The following is a 20,445-nucleotide window of genomic DNA, read 5'->3' as shown; positions in this document are numbered from 1 at the left end:
TTGGGGATCCGCAGTGGAAGGAAAGAACCGAGCCTTGACAGGAAGAGGGAGGGGCAGCGCGGCCACTCCCCCTGCCCAGCCTTCGGTGTATAGTCCTGGGCCATCTGCCAGGAAGGAATCTCCTGTGAAGGCCCCAGTTTCAGGCCCCTCCTGGGAACCCAGACCACGCTCAAGAGCCAACTTGAAATCTTTGGGACTAATGAAAATAGTCAGTCTGCACCTGACCACACCCAATCCCACCGCTTGCCTGCTGCCTCCACCAAAATTTCCATGGTAAACACCACTTCTCAGTTTTAAACTCTATCCCCAAACACAGACAAAAATTTTTTGCTACTTGTTTTATTCCTCTTTGTTTTGATTTGTTCTTCTTTTAAAAGCTCCCTCCACCCCCCGCTCCGCTCCACTGGGTCTCACTTAATGCAGCCCTGATTGGCCTACAATTCTCTATGTAGACCAGGCTAGCCCCAAACTCTACAGAGCTCCATGTGGCACCATCGCGCCCAGTGAGGTGAAGTTTTACTTAGCAGATGGGCTCTGCGCCTTCTGCTCCTCTCTTGCCTTGAGGACACCGCCTGCCTGCTGAGGGAACAAACATCATCTTCCACCTTCAGCCTCTACCTCCCCCTTGCTCTCCAAAGGCCTGGCTGGCTGTTTTGGTCTTGTAACCCCGGAAAGGGGGCGGCGTGGGGGAGGGGAGGGGATTGAATTCTGCTTGTCTTTACAGAAACCTTCCTTCCTTGACGTTCTTATAACAGATGTGCCTTTAATGAAGCCGAGTTGATTTCTGGGAACTAAATGAGGGCGTCACCCTTACATCATCTGAATAGCTAATTCTGTGCCCCCTTTTAACAGTTTAGACTCCCCTGAGCTTTGGCTCCCCATCCCCAGTGCCGTAGCCCCTTCCACGGGACTCAGAAAATTCCCACTCCTCGCCAAATTCCTCGCCACGCCCCCTCCCACTACCCAACCCCTGCTTCCCTACCCGCAACCTGCTCTCTGTCCACAAGAGGGCGATCACTCCACACCCCAAAGTATCAACAGCTGGGTGTGGACGAGGGGGCTTGGTGTACTTTTCCAGAGCCACTGAACAGAGCCCATGCTGAACAGCATAGGGGGAGCTTGGCCGAGGACCCTCCCACTGCCCTGGTAAGACCAGGGCTCTGCTAGGAAAAAAGGTCTTTAAGAAATGCAGCTTGCTGCTATTCACCAGCCCCAACCCAGAGCAAGGGAAGACTACTTAAGGCCTTGAAGTTGATTGGAGACAGTAGAGGTAAGAAGAGAAAAGAGAAGTGGTCTCCACATGAAGTCAAAATCTTTTCTCCTCAGGTTTCAGCCAGAATGTTGCCCAACTTGGGTTAGGCCTTCTGAGGAGAAATATCAGCAAATGCTTGTCTCACTGACATCACGGCAGCCCCATGACTCACTCTTCGAGGACAGGCTGGGTCAATATTGACAAGAAGGCTTAAAGCCATATTTGGCACATCGAAGGACCCCAACTTTGCCCTGTTTGTGAATACCTCATGAGTCACATGTTTATGGAGTTGCCAGCTCCTTGGGTCACCACCCAACACAAGGGACCCCATCCATGAAACTAGAGACGGACTCCTAAGGCGTTCCCCCTCCTCCAACTGCAGCACAGGCAGCTGCAGAAAACTCAGTCAGCCTTTGTCCTTTGGTCACCTCAGTCACCTCAGATGTGTGTTCCCTTCCTCGCCCCTCCCTCATAAAACACACAGTGAAACCCAGCGTCAGGGCCCGTGCAGTACTTTTCCCTTTCGCCACACCCAGACCAACGTCTTCCAGGAGACTGCTGGGACGGTCGCAGGCCTGTTTCTAGGGGCCCCTAACTCAACATCACATACCAGGACCCTCTCTCCTGGAGATCCCTTGAGCCGCTGTTTAAGGTAGCTTTGCCTAGAGGGAGACACCTTTTCTAATGCCCTTAAAGAGTCCTGGTGAGCTAGCCGACCTTGTGCAGCTGGGTCAATGAGCTACTCTCGGAGATTTTAACTGTGACTGAGATCGCAGCAAGCCAGGAAGCAACTGGAAATCAGTAGGAAGCCAGAACACATGAGTACATGTAACCAAAAAAAAAACTTTATTGTACAATTACCGACTACTGGATTTGGCTGAGATATGCCCCTCCCGAGGGCATCTCTGCCTTTCCATTACTGGAGAGCTTCGTTGTAGATCAAAGCCAAGGCCCCCAGGAAGGTGACATATTCCTGGAAGTTTACTTCCTGGTCCTTGTTGCGGTCCAGATCCTCCATCAGCCTCGTAATTTCAGCGTCCTGTAGTTTCTAAGGCATCAGGAGGAGAAGTCCATGCTCAGCGGAGGCTGGGACCCTCGGTCCTTTTCCCCTGCCCTGGAAGCCCTCTCCCGTACATAAGTGGCCCTCCGGCTTGGGTTTACCTTGCTCTAATCTCCTCAACCCCCCACCCCCACCCTCCTCCCTCAGAGGGCAGGAGAGCAGAACAGGAGCCTGCCAGCTTCCCTCAGGAGAAGGAAGACCAGGAACCCAACCGGAAGGATAAGGGGTGGGAGGGGCACCCGGGCAGGGGCTACTCACAGAGCCAATGGTGAGCTCCTTCTGGATCAGCTCCTTCAGCTCCTTCTTGCTCAGGGTGTGCTTGTCACCCTCCTTGCCAGAGTACTTGTGGAAGATGGCCACGAGAAGGCCGATGGCCTGATCCAGGGGGCACGCCATGTCTGACCACTGGCCTAGAAGAAGCTGTTTTACGGAGGGGCTACTCAGTACTGCTGGGCCTCAAGCCAACACAGGTGGCAGCCGGGGCAACTGGGGCGAGGGGTATAAGGACTGGCTTTGGGGCGTCTGAGCACTGTCCTCCAGGGCTTCCAAGAAAACTGGGGCATATGACTGAGCAAAGGAGGAGATGGAGGCTGCCCCCTGGGCACCTCCTGACAAGGGCCACACACTGCGACAACGTTGACACACCCAGGGCAAACCCTCCCGCACCCCAGAAGAATAGACTTGGGGAGCCGTCCCATAGGGTTGCCTTCGCCTGGGATTTGCCTGGCACAGCCCGGCTGACCATGGTTCTCCCTCCTCCCCCGGGGGATTCCAATGCAGACCACCCGCGGAGCCCGCAGAAGCTGACTAGGGCAGGAAGTGGCTTGACCCAGGAGTAGCCTAGGGACGAGGGCCGGGCCGACCCTAGCGGGACCTGGGGCTGCCCCAGCGAGAGCTCACCGCACCACCGTAGACAGCGACAGCGAAGCGGCAAAGGAGTAGTCCGAGGGGATGGACTGTGTCGCAGTCCGGCTGGCCTTATAGCGGCCAGAATCCGGGAGACCCGCCCAGGGAGTACCCGCCCGCCCTAAGCCCCACCCGGCGCCTGAGGCTAGCAAAACACACTCCCCAGCCCCCTAAACTTTCCACGCCTCTGTTGCCGGGCTATCTGGAATTGGGAGTGGGATGAGGAAGCCTAGTGGCCTCTGATGGGCCCAGAGACCAGTGCAAGTGGGAGGCATCGAGTTTTCTCTAATTCCGTAGTTCAGCCAGTTCGCCCTTCTGGCGCGTGACTCCTGACTCCTGATTCAGGCGTCTATGCTGAACCTTCTGTCAGCCTGAGCGCTCAGTGTGTCCTGAGAGTTAGCGTCGGGGGAAGGGGGGAAAGGGGCGGAGGGACCCTCACCGATGGTGCCGCCCTCTGGTGGCAAGGTCATCTCCGTGCGAGGGAGGGAAAGCAACCAACAGCCTACCCCATCTTCAAGGATAGTGTGAGAAACCTTCCTAATCCTGCAACTCTTTCATACGCTTCCTCGTGTTGTGACTGCCCCTCCCCCAACCATAAAATAATTTTCGTTGCTACTTCATAACTGTAACTTTGCTCACTGTTATGAGCCGTAGTGTAAATATCTGTGTTTTCCGATGGTCTTAGGTGACCCCTGTGAAAGGTTGAAAAGCGCTGGTCTAATACTTGGGGCTATATAGCTCCGGAGGTTGATCCCAGGAGGCAGAATTTTGAGCCAACCTGAGTTTCATAAGACCCTGTCTCAAAAAAAGGGGGTGCGGGGATGCGGGGAGAGGGACACAGTCAGAAGGATTTCAAACACCATTCCCCCACTAACAATACATTTCTAACACCACCACGCGCCCCTTCCCATCACTGCCTGGAGTTCATCCTTAGAGCAGGTTATGCATTATTATGCGCAGGGTGGAGCCAAACCCAGCCAGCATCCTTAGTTACTCATCTTAAGTGAAAAGCTCTGAACAGTTTTCTCCTGAAGAAAGTCTTGAGAAGAGGAAGTTGGGGGGAGTGGGCGGGATTCGCCTAGTGAAGTCACCCTTCAGTGAGAAGTGGGAAGGCTGCTCCAGGCCCAGGTGGAGAGGAGATAGTTAAGGCTCCCTCAAGGCTCCTTTTTCACAAGGGCTTCGAGGGCAGCCTCCTATGAGCCATCCCCAGGTCAGACCTGCTGGGCCACGGCCGCCGCCTCCTCGCTCTGGACTCCTCACTCCCAGAGCTCTTTTTCTTGTTGTTTTCTCTGCATCTGTGCTGTCTGGGCAGCTTTGTTATTTTAGCAGGGGTGCAGAGGAAAGCCAGGGCACGGTCAACAACGTCCACAATAAAAGACAACCCAGTGGAGTGGAGTGAGAGCCCAGCGCCTGTGCCCCACAGACTACCTGTGTGTGGCCTGAGACCGAGGGGTACCTCAGTCAAGAGAGGCAAACCACTTCAAAACCAGCACATGCCCTGGAAAAGGCTTTATTTCTCTGCCAGAATAATCCACCTGGGAGAAAGGCAGGGGCAGGGGCCATAGAGGGGCAGGATGAGGAGCTGCCGGTGAGGGGAGAGGCTCCTGGTCACTTGTTGTCCTCCAGGAAGAAGTCATTGTACGCCATGCACAGCGTGGTCAGGAACACAGAGTACTCCTTGAAGTCAATCTCCTGGTCGCTGTTTTTGTCCAGGCTCTTCATCAAGTTGTCAATGCTGCTCTCCTTCATCTTCTGCAACAGGAGGAGACTGTCAGCAGCTTGGCCCGAACCCACACCTTTACCACAGGACCTGACACCAAATAGGGGCCCGGTGACCCTGAATGCTGATCCCAAATGAATTACAGCAGGAAGGCTGGTCTAACCTTTGCTCCTGGGACATCCTCCCATCCAAAGAAATAGTGATCATACCAATGCCGACTTCAAAAAAAAAAAAAAGCTTAAAGCCTGGCTACGTGGGCCTGAGCATGATCCAAGTCCCAGACTTAGCCTGGCCGCATTGTAAGGCCAAGCCGAGGAACAACACATCAATACTCTCTGTAAGATCAGTATGCTGGATCTGAGAAGCCAGCATGGTCCCCTGCCCCCAGGAGAGCTGGTTAAGATGCTATAACCCCGGCACCAGGTATCCTTCCACTTTGGTCCCTGCACCCTGGCTCCACTAGGAAGTTAAAGACAGAGCCTTAAGGTGAGATGGGCAGACCCTGCCTCCCCTCTATTGCAATCAGTTCTAGGTCTCCCTGGGATACAGGATGTTGACACCCGTGATGTGACTTGATGCTGGCAAGTGCTTCTCTGTAATGTGATCCTGGTCCCCAGACTGTGCTCCTCGCTCTGGGCTCTGTTCCCCAGTAATTAGCACCAGGGAACCAGAGGCCCTGCCTTCTCCCTTCATTAGCTCCAGGACAGCAGAGTGGTTGGTTTCTGGTGTTGAATGTGCCAGACCAGCTGTGGTAGCACTCAGGGAGCAGAGGCAGGTGGATGGCTGTGAGTTGGAGGCCAGCCTGGCAAGGAACTACAAATTGAGTTCTAGAACAACCAAGGCTACATAACAAAAACAAAAAACCCCTGTCTCAAAAAGAAAATAAAAATGTATATGCAGCAGGGCGTGGTGGCTCACACCTCTAATCCCAGCACTTGGGAGGCAGAGGCAGGTGGATTGCTGTGAGTGCAAGGCCAGTTTGATCTACAAAGTGAGTCCAGGACAGCCAAGGCTACACAGAGAAACCCTGTCTCAGAAAAAAAAAATGTGTATGCAATGCTTAACTTCATCTGCCTTGGGGAGGCCACAGAGAGGCTTAGGAGCAGTGGCACCCTTCACTCGTGTCCATAGACATACTCCTGGAACTTTCTCTCCAGGGAGACACTGGGATTCCAGACTTTATTGTAAAGATATATAGGAAGCTGGTACAGAGGCCTAGAATGCCAGCTCAGTCCCCAGGGGCAAGTCTCTAATGTTTCCAAGGCTCAGTTGTTCTATCCCACAGAGCATCATGTCACCCAGTCACCATCCCTGTCATGTCACCTAAGCAGCATTAAGGTCCATGTTCACAAGTCAGCCTGTTAGCTCACTTGTCAACATCATATTGGACCTCGGCTGTGCCAGGAACAGAAGAGAATCAAGAAGGGGCTCTGGCTGGGCGTGGTGGCACACACCTTAAATTCTAGCACTTGGGAGGCAGAGGCAGGTGGGTTGCTGTGAGTTCAAGGCCAGCCTGGTCTACAAAGTGAGTCCAGGACAGCCAAGGCTACACAGAGAAACCCTGTCTCAAAAAACAAAGAAGAAGAAGAAGAAGAAGAAGAAGAAGAAGAAGAAAGAAGAAGAAGAAGAAGAAGAAGAAGAAGAAGAAGAGTCTCTGTCATCAGGTTGTACACAGCCAAACCCGGCACCCCCACATCCCTCAAACCCTCAGGATCCCTAACACAGGCTATGAAACCCAACATCAAAGACTCTTTTATCTGACTCCAGAGCCTTCCCCATAGGCAGGAGTCCACCCCAGTCTCACGTCCACCCATCCAGTGAAAGAGATTCGTTCCCCCAGCACAGACGTCTAGACACTTGGGAGTCAGCGATGCCCACCCGCTCCTCTGTCTCCGGCCCTTCAGCCAGCCTGCCCCCTTTGCTTAGACTAGAGAACCATGAAAGTATGTGGAGATCTCCCAGGAGGGGTGGTCAGGACGAGAGAGCGGTCACCTACCTCCGCGAGACTCAATTCTGTCTTGATCAGTTCCTTCAGTTCTTTCCTACTCAGGGTCAGCTTGCTACCCTCCCTCCCTGAGTATTTATGGAAAGTGGTGACCATGGTAGTCAGGGCCTTCTCAAGGGGAGTCTCCATCACGATGTGCACTCTGGAGGAGAAGAGAGGACAGGAGAAGCTGACCTTGCTCCTCACCAGTCATACATACCCAAAGGCCCTTTTGCAAACCACTGTTGGCAGGAGCCTTCCAGACACATTTCCACCTAGTCACCCTCCTTTCTCTAGCCCAAGTCACCTGCGATAAAGTGGGGCAGGCAAAAAAAGAAGAAGAAGAAGAAAAAGAAGAAGAAGAAGAAGAAGAAGAAGAAGAAGAAGAAGAAGTAGTCAAGGGGCAGAGGCAGCTGGGCGATAAGGCCTCACAGGAAGAGGGGAGAGGTGACTGGACTTGCTCAGTGACCTCCAGTCTAGAGCTCAGAGAGCTGCACCCACAGCCTGGCACGGGCAGGACGTGGGGTGGAAGGTGGGACTTTTGACATGGCCAGGATCTCTTCTGAGACCTGGTTCTAGGAGTTAGATTTGGTCGATGGCATCAGTTCTGTCAGTATAGCCGCGACGCCAAAAGGGCAAACAGCTGAAGCTTGTGGGACTCAGACTTAAAAACCACTTCCCCTGGAAAGAGGAGAGAAGCAATGCCCACAGAAGCGGAGGCCTCTCTCTGTAGGTGCTGTGGAGCACCCTGGGCTGGGTGGGAGGGTGGTGAGAAACTAATGACTTCCACCTCCAACCCAAGAAGTTCTTGAACTGGACAGGACCCACAATCCACCTCCAAACACTCAGACTGCCAGCTTCTCCCACCTCACAGACCAAGTTCGAGGAGGGAAGGGACTCTGAGCATCTGCAGAAACGTCTGGTTCTCTCTCTCTCTCTCTCTCTTTCTCTCTCTCTCTCTCTCTCTCTCTCTCTCTCTGCCTTCCTCCTCCCTCCTTCCCTTCTCTCTCTCTCTCCCACAATGTATCATCTTAAGATGACTTCCTCCTGACCAGCTGCTAGGCTTGGAGTCTGGGGAAATCCTTACGGTCACAATTCCAAGTATCCTGCCCTCTCCTCCCTGAGTGCACTCCCACTTGCAAGGCCAGGCCTTCCTCGTGGGGGGTCACCATGTCTTGTCACACTCTTCCTTGGCCCGGCTGGCCCAGCAAATATAAAGGAGGTCACCTGAAGGAAGGACTCACCGAGAGAGATGAGAACCTGAGAGTCTAGGCTGCAGCCACAGGCTCCCTGTCAGGGCTGTCTGCTTTTATTCCCTTATCCCCAGTGCCCAGGAGATCCATGATGGGTGGAGCCAGTGAGAAGGGGTCAGGGATCTGAGGACTGCCAGATGAGGCTGAAGGGAATCCTCTGTGGAAATTCTGACTTGCTGTTTACAAACAGGTGTAGAGGTGGCACATGAACGCACGACATACATATTTTTAATGGCAGAAACTATTTTTCCTACTAAGCCTCACCATCTGGTGAATTAATAGGCAGAAAAAGAAAAAAAAAAAGGAAGTTGGGCTCTCCATAAAAGAAATGGTAGAAAAGCCGAGTGGGGTGGCACCTTTAATCCCAGCACTCGGGAGGCAGAGGCAGACGGATTGCTGTGAGTTTGAAGTCAGCCTGGTCTACAAAGTGAGTCCAGGAGAGCCAGGGCTACATAGAGAAACTCTGACTCAAAAACCTTAAAAAAATAAATAAATAAATAAAAGAAGAAGAAGGAGGAGGGAGGGAGGGAAGGAGGGAGGGAGGGAGGGAGGGCAGAAGGTGTGAACCAAACACAAGGTATCCTCTCCATATCCTGCGCTGCTCTCCACACTGAAACCCTCCATCCTTGAATACAGTCCTAGAGCAGAAAGGACCCATCCTGGGATCAGTGAAGGAAGCTATTTCCTGCCAAGGGTATGGCTAACGTCACTAGCTACCATGAAAGTTAAAGATGAGAAATAATTGTCGGAGACCCCTGGTTTGGAAGAGTAAGAATCCAGGCTTGGAGAAGAAGCCCAAAGAGAGGTCTGAGACTGAGGAAGAGATTAAGACTGTGGACTGGGGAGGGGGCTCAGATTAAGGCCAATTCATACGTGGCTTAGGTGTCAAGGCAAGTTGTCTGTATTCTGAGAATACCCACACTGAGTCTAGGAATAGTATCGGGGCATAGCACCCATGCTGTCTGAAGCCTCACCTTAGCCTGCCTAGTTCCTCTCCATGGCCCCCTTTGTCATCCCACCACAGCTATGACACTAGTGACACAGCTGGGACTTGTCTCTAAGCAACAAGAGTTTCCAAAAGCAGAGAGTGATGCAGGAGGAGGCTCTGGGGAGCACACTCCCATGGAAGATGGGCAGACTGACTGTGAGTGCAAAAGCAAGGAGCTGGCCTTAGCCTGGGCCTAAGTCTCCACAGTCAAACTCCAAGGGAGCATCTGAGTCACCTGCCCCACCCCCCTGAGGCCAGAGAGAAAAGCACAACATGACGAGAAGGAAAGCTTGAGTTTAGGAGAGCCAAGCCTGCCAGCCTGGGGACAGCTTCTGCGCACCTTCCCTTAAGCATCCCAGATCGTCCAGGCAAGGGCTTGACGTCTAATCTCAGCCCCATTCCCTGCACTCTGGACCCCCTGGCCTTAAGCCTACCCTGAGGAGAAGCAACAATGTGCCTCATGTTCTAGGACTGAGAGAGTGAGGAGACGGGGATCTCGGTCCTATTTATGCCATCATATGGCCAGAACTGCATCTGTTAGGATTCTGCTTCAGTCAGCCTGCCTATCTGCCACGGAGGGCGTGGCCCTGCCTAGGGCCATATTAAAGGACAAACCTCCATGTGGCCCTCTCTCTCTCTCTCTCTCTCTCTCCACTCTTTCTCCCTCCCCCCCTTTCTCTGCCTCTCTGGGGTACCCCTCTCCCCTCTCCCCCTCCCCTCATGCTCATTTAATAAACTCCTCTATCGCATAATATCTGTTTCCTGGTGCCTCTTATATCTTATTACCCTCTATCTATCATCTGCCATAATCTTTAAACATAACAAAGGCCACATCCCATCCTCTCCTTCACACACACACACACACACACATACACACACATACACATACACACCACACACACCACACCACACACACACACACACCACACACACACACACACACACATACACACCACACCACACACACACAGACACACAACACCAACACACACACACACACACACACACACACACACACACACACACACACCACACACACACCACACACCACACACACACACACCACACCACACACCACACCACACACCACACCACACACACACACACACCACACCACACACACACACACCACACACACACACCACACACACACACACAACCACACACACCACACACACACACACACACACACACACCACACACACACACACACACCACACACACACACCACACACACACACACACACACACCACACACACACCACACACACACCACACCACACACACACACACACCACACACACACACACCACACACACACACACACACCACACACACACCACACACACACACCACACCACACACACACACACACACACACCACACACACACACACCACACCACACACACACACACCACACACACCACACACACATATACACACACACACATACACACCACACACACACACCACACACACACACCACACCACACACACACACACACACACCACACCACACAAACACACACACCACACACACCACACACACACATACACACCACACACACACACACCACACCACACACACACACCACACCACACACACACACACCACCACACACACACACCACACACACACACACACACACACACCACACACACCACACACCACACACACACACACACACACACACCACACACACACACATACACACCACACACACACACACACCACACACACACACTACACACACACACACATACACCCCACCCCACACACCCACACACACACATACACCACACCCCACACACACACCACACCACACACCACACACACACACACCACACACTACACACACACACCCGTAGCCACTAGCTGCCCCCTCCCCACTTATTGTCCTTTAAGCGGCATGATTCCTAGTGCTTGTAGATCTAGTCCCTCGGCCTTTTGGGAGCAGAGACAGTATGTTAACAGAACGGCTGCTGGGGCTGGAGAGCTGGCTCAGTGGTTAGGAGCACTGCCTGCTCTTCCAAAGGACCCGGGTTCAATTCCCAGCACCCACATGGCAGCTCACAACTGTCTGTAACGCCAAGATCTGACACCCTCACACCAATGCACATAAGTTAAAATTAAAATAAAAATACTAAGAGAGAGAGAGAATGGCTATTGTACCATGTCAGTCAGCCATGGTCGCATGCATCTGTAAGCCCAGCACTGAGGAGGCTGGCAGGAAGGGTCAGAAGTTCAAGGCTAGCTTTGGCTACAGACTTGAGACTTCCTCTCAAGGGGGCGAGGGATCAGACAGCTCTTTCTTATGCTGCTACAAGTGACCTCCCTCTCTACTGCCCTTCTTCATCCAGCCACGGGACAGGAAAGGACCGACACGGTCAATGAATGTCAGGGCTGAGTGTCCATCGTCCACTTCCTCAGCCTTCTCTGGCTTCAGGACTCCTTCCTCATGACTCAGGCCTGATGTCTTCCCTCCAGACACCAACCAGCAGCAGATGTGACCTTCAACACTATCCCAGCTTCAGCTTGAGGCCCGAGGCAGCGCTGGAGTCAAGAGGGAGGGTGGTGGGTTGGCTGACGTCCCACATCTGGAGCCTTTCAAGTCAAGCTTCTGGTGGTTTCCACCTTCAGAGTTCCCTTTGTTGCACGTACATGCATACACACACACACACACTGAGCACGCTCACACTTGTATGCACTCAAAATCAGCCACCCCACTCCTCCACAGGCTTTTCTAATTTAGTTCCAGCTCAACTCCCAGCAGTCCCCACCACTACCCTCGCTCAGCCCTCAACCCACAGTCTCCAGTCTCTCAGACAACAGCTCATAGTTTCAGAACGCTTTATTGAACTTGCTCCGCATCGTGCACAGGTAGGAAGAAAGCCCGAGTAAGGCACTATGCTCGCAGCCAACAGGGAAGACTCCCCCCACCTCCCCACCCCACGCCCAGCTTCATCTGAGGAGTCTTCACTTCTTCCGGGGCTGCTTATCTGGGCAGCCTTCAAAGAACTCGTTACACATCATGGCGATGCAGGACAGGAAGACGCAGTACTCCTGGAAGTCTACTTCGTTGTCCCTGTTGCTGTCCAAGTTGCTCATCAGTTTCTGGAATGCAGCTTCATCTGTCCTTTTCTGGAGGTAGAAGAGTCACAGTTAGAAGCTAGCCCGAGCCAGATCTCTGCCTCCCAGCCAGGAGCTCAGGAAGCCCTCCGGGCACTCCTTGCTAGCCTCTGGGCTAAGGTATGGGATGGTGGGAAAGGATGCTACCTCGCCTTCTCTGGGCTTGTTTTAATTATCTCACTAGGTAACAGTCATGATGGCGATGTGTTAACGAGTGTAAAGTGTTACTGAGGGGAAGGTGTGCAAATACTTGTGTTCCTCCACAGTCCTGTCTTCACAAACAGAAACTTTTATTTCTGTTGCTCTTGCTTTTTCTTTCTTTCTTTCTTTTCTTTTTTTTTTTTTTTTTTTTTTTTTTTTTTTTTTTTTTTGTGGGGAGGGTTTGGTTGTTTTTTTGGGTTTTTTGGAGGGGGGTTATTTTATTTTATTTTATTTTATTTGGTTTTTCAGGACAGGTCTCTCTGTATAACATTGGCTGTCCTGGACTCCCTTTGTAGACCAGGCTGGCCTTGAACTCACAGAGATCTGCCTGCCTCTGCCTCTGCCTCCTGAGTGCTGGTATTAAAGGGGTGTGCTACCATGCCTGGCTTTCTATTGCCCATGGTCGCTGAACAGACAGTCCTGACCTAGGCTGCGGTTTCAGACGCTGGCTATCTGATGTGGTTGTTTTGGGTTTTCCTCTGTTTCTTTGGTTATGTTCGTTCTCTCACTTGTCTCAGCTGAGGGCTAATGTTCTACACCAAGCACCCAAGGCAAGCTCTCTGGCCTCTGTCTCTCCACCCTAGGGACATATGCCAGCTGTAGCTAGTACCTACCACAACCCCAGCCTCCTCCTGGGCACGCAGGACACAGGCAGGCCCCACTCACCCCCAGGAAGCTCGGCAGCTCCTTGGTCAGTAGCTCCTTGAGCTCTGACTTGTTGAGCTTGAATTTGTCCCCCTCTGTGCCTGAGTATTTGTGGAAGGTAGACACCACCACATCCAGGGCCTCCTCCAAGGGGTACGCCATGGCGACAGCTGAGACCTAGTGGCAGGAGACACATTGGTTGCCGTATCCAACAGTGTGTCAAGAACCATCTACGTGTCCCTGAGCGTCACCCAAGTCATAGGCTCAGTCAGTTCCCTTTTTTAGTGCTCCACTCCAACCTACCCTCTAGGAGCACTTCAGGAGATTGTCCCCAATCCCCAGGAGATCAAAGGAGTGGGACCAACGGATGGCAAGAGGGTCATGTCTGCTTTGGGCTCTGGAACCTGCAGAGCCTACCACCCAGGCTCTGGAGATCCCAGCAGCCTTCTGTGCCTCCCTCAGGCCTGGCCTCAACAACAGCAGTTTTCCATCCCTCGCTCAGCTTAGTCACTCCCACAAGCCAACCACAAGCACAAGGCTCTGACCCATTCTTCTCCCTCGCAGTGTTGGGCGTGGCTCCTGGCTGCCTGCCCAGGGGCCCACAAGCGGAAAAAAACCAGCTGCCTAGTGACCAGCTTAGTGAGTAGTTAGATGAGGTAGCAAGGTAGGGGCCCAAGGGGAGGGTGGGGGTGGCAGGCTCTCTTGGCCCGGGACAGGACACTGTATGTTCACAGGACTATGAACACAAAAGCCTTCAGGTAGACGCTGGAGAGAAGGCTCCGTGGCTAGAGGTGCTTGCCACCAAGCTCAGCAGCCTGAGTTTGCCCCCCCAAAAAGCCCACATAATAGAAGGAGCAGCTTGACCCCCACAAGTGCACGTTGGCATGTGCCCCACCCCAACACCCCCCATGCACGCACATGCACACAAATAAATAACCGTAATTTTTTTTTCGAGACAGGGTTTCAATAACCTACAGATGCCTTCTCTTTGCTTCCTGTACCTGAGTGTATACACACTGGGTTGTATGACCCAGAAAACACAAGTCAGGGTACCCATCCATGAAGATGGCTCCCAAGTACCAACATACGTACGTACATACACTGTATGAACAACATGTACAAGCCTTGGCATCTCAGGAGCCTCGAGAGCCAGCTCGAATGCAGCCATTTATACACTTTTTTTCACTCTTGTGTAACACATACACACACACACACACACACACACACACACACACACACACACACAAGCCTCCGCATCAGAATCTCTCATCTAGATCTATTAAAGCCGCCTGTCCCCCCAGCAGCCTTCCTCTCTCCTTCCTAGCCTCAGCCCCTAACACCGCTAACAGTGCTCAGGGCCAGCACAACTCACCAGACCAAGAGAGAGGAAGCGCTGAGCAGAGAGGTTTGGGGAAAGCCCAACAGTCTGATCTATTTATACCCTGCCTGGCCCTGCCCATGCCAGGCATGGGGGAGCAGGATACTACGCCGCTGCTGTTGGTTGATGTGGTAAATGTCACAGCCCCCTCCACCAGCCCTGCCTGGGAACTGGGCTTTCTGTCCCTCAAATGGAGCAGTGAGCTCCAGTGGGCGTGGGTGGGGTGCACGCCACCCAGTAGGCACAGCTCCGTCAAGAGTTTTTAGGAAGCCTTGAGAAGGGGCAACCTGGGGCTGGGGTGTGGGCCACAGGAGGGAGATGGAGGGGTGACATGACAGACAAGAGATGGAAAACTGCCCCAGGAATGTGTGGCCCGGGAATTAAGCATGTGACATTATCCAGTGGGACAGTGGTAGCCCTTCTTCCTCCAGCCTAAACAGCTTTTTTGTCACATCCAGTAAGACCCAGGGTGGAGGCTGGCAAGTCAGGAGGGGCCTTGGGACCACCCCAGGTCTCAAGTGGGAAATACATCTAGGGGGTGTCATGGTGAATTAGGGTGGTAGCAAGTCCTGCATGGAAGGTCCAGTGAAGGCATCCGGCGACAGAGCATTCAGGGTTGGACACTCAGAGGAGAGTTAGAGAGGAAATAGAAAAAAATGGGTTGATCTCTAAGGGATTGAGTGAGAGTCAGAAATGGGGGTTTGGTCCCTCAGTGGGTTATGGTTTTCAGAGGTGGGAACTGACTCAAAGTGTCCCCTTTCCCCTTCAATACAAAAGCCCCACTCCCTCCCTGCCTGGGAGTGAATACTTCAGAGGCCCTGATCTTATAACTGCTGTTCTCTGGGAACTCACAGCCACACCCAGCTTGGAGCATCTGGTCAAAAGTACTGACTTCTTCCCAAGGAACCTCTGGTCCTTGCGGAAAGCCCAAGACAAGGGCTTCCACCTCAAGACAGGGGGCAGAGAGATAGACACAGAGACCCTCCAGCCTTTGACTGGTGGGACCTTGTGTTGGCCCCACCCCCCACTGGACATGAGACCTGTGCATTTCTACATTGCTTTGGGCCCATACCCCACACCCCCACACCCCCCACCCCCCCCACCCCCCAACCCCTTGTCCAGCCTCCTTCCTCCAGTGGGGATCATAGAGGAGCAAGGATCACATGGATTCTGTCGGAAGGCCGAGTGCGTCCCCATCAGAAGAATCAAACAAAGACAAGCTGACATTTCTTTATTGAGAATTGAGTAGGCCCATGCCACAGCTGTCCCAATGGTGTACACATGGCTGAGTGTCTAAGGTGAGAGCAGAGATGTTCTTCGCTTCCAAGCAAAGGCTGGTTACTGCCCCACTGCTTGCTAGCTGGACATCCTTAGGAAAGCCTCTAAAGCTCATGGGTAGCTGGGGTTAGCCCATCAGGGACCTGGCTAGTGCAGATTGGAAGGGGTACCACAGAGAGGATAGGGAGGGTGTGGCCTCACATCCAGGACCACCTCAAGGACAAAGATGGTGCAGACCCTGGGCTTCCGGGATAGCGTAGAGGCTATTAGGGACAAGAGGGCTCTGGGGGGCACTCTTTGAAGTACTCATGGCAGTAAAGACAGAGGCTGGCAAGTGAGCGCACGTACTCCCCGAAGTCCACCTCACAGTCCTTGTTGGTGTCCAGAACACTCATGAACTTATTGTAGTCACACTCTCGGAACTCACTCTGTGGAAGGGATGAGAAGGGAGGAGCAGGAAACCAGGATGAGGAAGCTAAGCACCTTCCCACACCACTTCCCTCTGATGTGTGGGCGCCCCCCATTCCAAGCCACACACCCACATGCTGCTAACCTCGTCCTGCCCGTTGCAATCCCCCTTCCCCGCCCTGCTTCTCAGCTCATTTGCTGAGCACCTACTCCTTGCTATGGAGAGCCTGCTATGAGTTAGGTTTATCCACAGGCTGTCACCCTATTTACATTCTGTTTGACTAAAGCTCATGCGGCTGCATCACCTCACTTCCTTAAGTCCCCTTCTCCACAATCCAGCTTCTCCCTCTTGCTGCCCTAGGCTGGCACTCGGCCCTAGGCTACTCTCTGCAGAGTCCAAGTGGTACCTCCCACCAGCGGGGAGAGGCATGCAGGTGCTCCCACTAGCGGGGCAGGGGAAGGGGAGAGGCATGAGGGTGCTCCCACCAGCGGGGAGAGGCATGTGGGTGCTCCCGCCAGTGGGGAGAGGCATGAGGGTGCCCCCACCAGCGGGGAGAAGCATGCAGGTGCTCCCACTAGCGGGGCAGGGGAGGGGGAGAGGCATGAGGATGCTCCCACCAGTGGGGAGAGACATGAGGGTGCCCCCACCAGCGGGGAGAGGCATGCAGATGCTCCCACTAGCGGGGCGGGGGAGGGGGAGAGGCATGAGGGTGCTCCCACCAGTGGGGAGAGACATGAGGGTGCCCCCACCAGCGGGGAGAGGCATGCAGGTGCTCCCACTAGCGGGGCAGGAGAGGGGGAGAGGCATGAGGGTGCTCCCACCAGCGGGGAGAGGCATGTGGGTGCTCCCACCAGCGGGGAGGGGCATGAGGGTGCTCACGGGAGTCCAAGTGGGCAGCTCCTTCTGCAACAGCTCCTTGAGTTCCGACTGGCAGATCTTGTACTTGTCCCCACAGCGGCTCGCATACTCCTGGAAGGTGCACACGATGGCAGCTACCGCCTGCTCCAGGGGCCGGGTCATCCTCACTGTCACAAAACAAGGGTGTGACTCACAAGGAGAGCCAGGCTATCACTTTCTTCTTCCTCAGTGTGTCCCAGGTCCTAATTCCAGACCTGTCGGTCTCCACCATACTGAAGCACCCCTTCCCCTGAGCAGTCCTCCTTGAGTACACACACACACACGCACACACACGTACACACACACACGCACACACACACACGCACACACACATACGCACATGTACACACACACATGCACACACACATACACACACGTACACACACACGCACACACATACACACACATGCACACACACGTACACACACACATGCACACACATACACACACACACCTTCACTGTGCCTGTTGTGATTTTTCTGGGCAGAAGCTTCATTTCCCCAACATCACCATAAATTCCTCAGAAACAAACAAAATATCGCCACCTACACACACACACACACACACACACACACACGCACTCGGAGCTCCCTAAGGACTCTGACATCCTCCTATCCTTTCTCACCCCCAACACCTGGGAACTCTCCGTCTCCCATTGGGCACCATTCCATGCCACACAACCCCTGGTCCTAGAGTCCTCTGCCCCTTGGGGACCTGGAGCCTCCTCCTGTAAGAGCTGGCACAGGGATCCCTGCCCAGGGCTTCTTTGTCCAGATCCTGGTGAGGCTAGTGCCAGCAGTGATGGTGAGGCCTGAGGGACCCCCCTACCACCTCACCATGCCTCCTGCCCTGAACTCAGAGAAGCTACGCTTGGGAACCCTCGTCTCTTGCTCACCCTGCAGCCCTGGCTGTTTCTCTGCGGGTCTCAGCTGTCTTATCTGTGAAGTGGGTTAATCCAGCTGCACAGGCCTAGTCAGAAACATAGTGGTCTCTGCAGAGTCCGCCAGTCCGTAGACCTACTCATTTGTGAGTGTCCTACCCTATAGCCCTCCTCCCCGGGGGATGGGGGGGATGGGGGGCAGTGCTGGCAGGTCTTAAGACAGAAGGCTTTGAGGAGAATCCCCCACTAGGATGGAAGGGAGGCACTCCCTAGAATCTCTTCCCTCACCCTATTTCTATTGTCCCCCCCTTCCATCGTCCATGCAGCCTGGGCAGACCCTGGGCGGCCAGGAAGGCAGTGGGAGCCGTTCCCATGAGTCCAGTGACTCCCATGGGGAGTCCTGCAACTTATGGCAGCCAGGGCCAAGACCGGGAGCAAATGGCCAGCAAGACTGTAGCTGGCAAGGACATGGGCGGGGGGGGGGGGGGGGGGCTGAAGTGGCAAGCCCCGCAGAGGTCTAACTCTCCGTGACCGGCCCAGGGCTGGAGCAAGGACCCACGGTCCCAGTAGAGGAAAGTGCCGTGATCCCAGGAGCTTGGCACCTCAGAGCCCTCCTGAGTTCCTCCCAGCCTGCCTGACGCCTGCTCCGGTTGCTGCAAAAGCTCAGGGCCTGAAGACTCACAGGAATTCTCTCTTCTCCTGCAGCCCTGACCTGTCCCAACTCATCCCCTGGAATGTAGCAAAGACAAAGCGCAGAAGCATGGAGCTCACTAAGGGCTGGCTGCGTAGAACCTCAGAGAGCCCGTTGTCCCCGCGTCAGTGCAAGAACTTGGCTGGGCACGTCCCCCAGGCTAAGTTACCTTAAGCTCCGCAGTGCACAAGGGAACCCCTGAATCCACCGTATCTGATTTCCCCAGTCCCGTCGCCTGCTAACACCTTTCTGCTCCCGTATCCAGGATCGGGCTAGCTGCTGAGGGAGTCCCTGAGCTGCCCGACACCCAGCAGCCACACTCACCACTGTTGCTGGTGTTCCTGCTGTAGGGTCCTAACACCTGGGTGTCCCTATTTGTAGCCTCTCAGGAGATGAAGGGAGCAATTATAAGGGCCCAAGTAGGTCAACGCTGAGGCTGCCCCCAGGGTCTCCTGCCTTCTTCCCTCAGGAGCGGCTGTTACAGGCCCACAACCCACCTAGCAACGCACACATCAAAGACCTGGCCGAGTCTCAGACACCACTCCCCTCCTCATTCTTCCTCAGCCCTTCCCCAAAGCTGGGAGCTAGTAACAGCTTCCTGCTTGTAGCTTCCAGACACACATACATACACACACACACACACACACACACACACACACACACACACACACGCAGCCCTCTCCCGCACTCTTAATTGTGAGGAGACCAAGAGTACAAAATGGGAGCATGCCTTAGACTCCCTTAGGTTAGACCTCCAGAAAGTCTCTGTGCAGCGGAGACTGTGGGAGCATCTGGCTAAGCCCACCCCCCACCCCACCCCCCACCTCACCCCACCCCACCCCCATTTCCAGGTGAGAAGTCTGAGGCCATGGGACTGTCACCCCTCTGCCCAGCCTCCAGATTACTGAGTATTTGGTGGCCTTTGGCTGTGAATTGCTTATTTCACTGGACGAAATTGTCATGAGGCATTTTTTTTTGAGACCTAAAAGGCAAGGTGTTCTTCCTAGGTAGGGAGCCTCCAGCTGTGAGGAGGCTTGAACTTTTTTGTCTCTCTACTCCAAGTGATATGGATGAACTTGGTTGTAGATTCATCGGAGAACTGGCGGTGTCCTCGAGCTCCCGAGGAAGCTGGTTTCCTGTTCCACTGCTCTGTTCAGCACTGGGGCAACAGCTAAAGGCAGTCCTGGGAGCAGAGCATTCATTTACTTTTCAGCTTAAGCAAATTCCCCTTGGGGTTCCAGCTCTACTTGTGTCCCCTCCTCTGTGAGGCCCGGGGTTTCAGCCTGTGTCTTCCTTCCTCACTCCCAAAATCATCAAACCCAAATTCCAGCGTGAGCTTGGCCAGAGCCCCCACGGTGCCCTGCTCAGCCTTACAGGTTTTGCCATCACTTAAGGTTTTTTAAACAAGGGTTTTTGGGGGGGGGTTGTTTTTGTTTTTTGATTTGTTTTGTTTTGTTTTTTGGTTTTGCTTGTTTTGTCTTGTTGCTGTTTCAAAGATTTTATTTTCTTTTTAAAGCTTTCGCTTTCTTTTTCCTTATGTGCACATGTGTGAGTAATAGTGCAGGTGCCCACAAAGGCCATAGGCGTTGAGTCCCCGTGGAGCTGGGGTTACAGGAGGTTGGAAGCTGCCAATCATGGGTGCTGGGAGCCAAACCGTGGTCCTCTGCAAAAGCAGTGTGCACTCTCAATGGCTGAGCCATCTCTCCAGCCCTCACTTAAGACTCCAGTGGAGTTTCCTTCGTTCATTTTTTTCTTTTTTTTTTTTTTAATGT

The 20,445-nt window shown here is 53.6% G+C and overlaps 4 protein-coding genes across 4 annotated transcripts; all 4 read right to left on the bottom strand.

The window, feature by feature from the left end:
• Window positions 1-2,148: 2,148 nt before the first annotated feature.
• Window positions 2,149-2,759, bottom strand: S100a6 (S100 calcium binding protein A6). The gene is made up of 2 exons (XM_051156859.1): window positions 2,571-2,759; window positions 2,149-2,300 (listed from the first exon to the last, which is right to left on the bottom strand). The coding sequence occupies exons 1-2, from the start codon at window positions 2,706-2,708 to the stop codon at window positions 2,169-2,171; spliced, it is 270 nt and encodes an 89-aa protein (XP_051012816.1). The 5' UTR covers window positions 2,709-2,759; the 3' UTR covers window positions 2,149-2,168.
• Window positions 2,760-4,790: 2,031 nt separating this feature from the next.
• S100a5 (S100 calcium binding protein A5) lies at window positions 4,791-8,179 on the bottom strand. The gene is made up of 3 exons (XM_051156858.1): window positions 8,167-8,179; window positions 6,935-7,085; window positions 4,791-4,970 (listed from the first exon to the last, which is right to left on the bottom strand). Exons 2-3 carry the CDS (start codon window positions 7,070-7,072, stop codon window positions 4,827-4,829), a joined length of 282 nt encoding a protein of 93 aa, XP_051012815.1. The 5' UTR covers window positions 7,073-7,085; window positions 8,167-8,179; the 3' UTR covers window positions 4,791-4,826.
• A 3,924-nt stretch (window positions 8,180-12,103) lies between these two features.
• LOC127198950 (protein S100-A4) lies at window positions 12,104-13,317 on the bottom strand. The gene is made up of 2 exons (XM_051156857.1): window positions 13,162-13,317; window positions 12,104-12,306 (listed from the first exon to the last, which is right to left on the bottom strand). The coding sequence occupies exons 1-2, from the start codon at window positions 13,300-13,302 to the stop codon at window positions 12,142-12,144; spliced, it is 306 nt and encodes a 101-aa protein (XP_051012814.1). The 5' UTR covers window positions 13,303-13,317; the 3' UTR covers window positions 12,104-12,141.
• Window positions 13,318-15,765: 2,448 nt separating this feature from the next.
• S100a3 (S100 calcium binding protein A3) lies at window positions 15,766-17,225 on the bottom strand. The gene is made up of 2 exons (XM_051156856.1): window positions 17,085-17,225; window positions 15,766-16,224 (listed from the first exon to the last, which is right to left on the bottom strand). The coding sequence occupies exons 1-2, from the start codon at window positions 17,223-17,225 to the stop codon at window positions 16,063-16,065; spliced, it is 303 nt and encodes a 100-aa protein (XP_051012813.1). The 3' UTR covers window positions 15,766-16,062.
• Window positions 17,226-20,445: the final 3,220 nt, after the last annotated feature.

This window comes from Acomys russatus, chromosome 15 (genome assembly GCF_903995435.1).
Source record: "Acomys russatus chromosome 15, mAcoRus1.1, whole genome shotgun sequence".
In the NCBI taxonomy this organism is placed as follows: domain Eukaryota; kingdom Metazoa; phylum Chordata; class Mammalia; order Rodentia; family Muridae; genus Acomys; species Acomys russatus.
The sequence above is the reverse complement of the archived record's forward strand: the minus strand, read 5'-3'. Positions and strand labels throughout refer to the sequence as shown.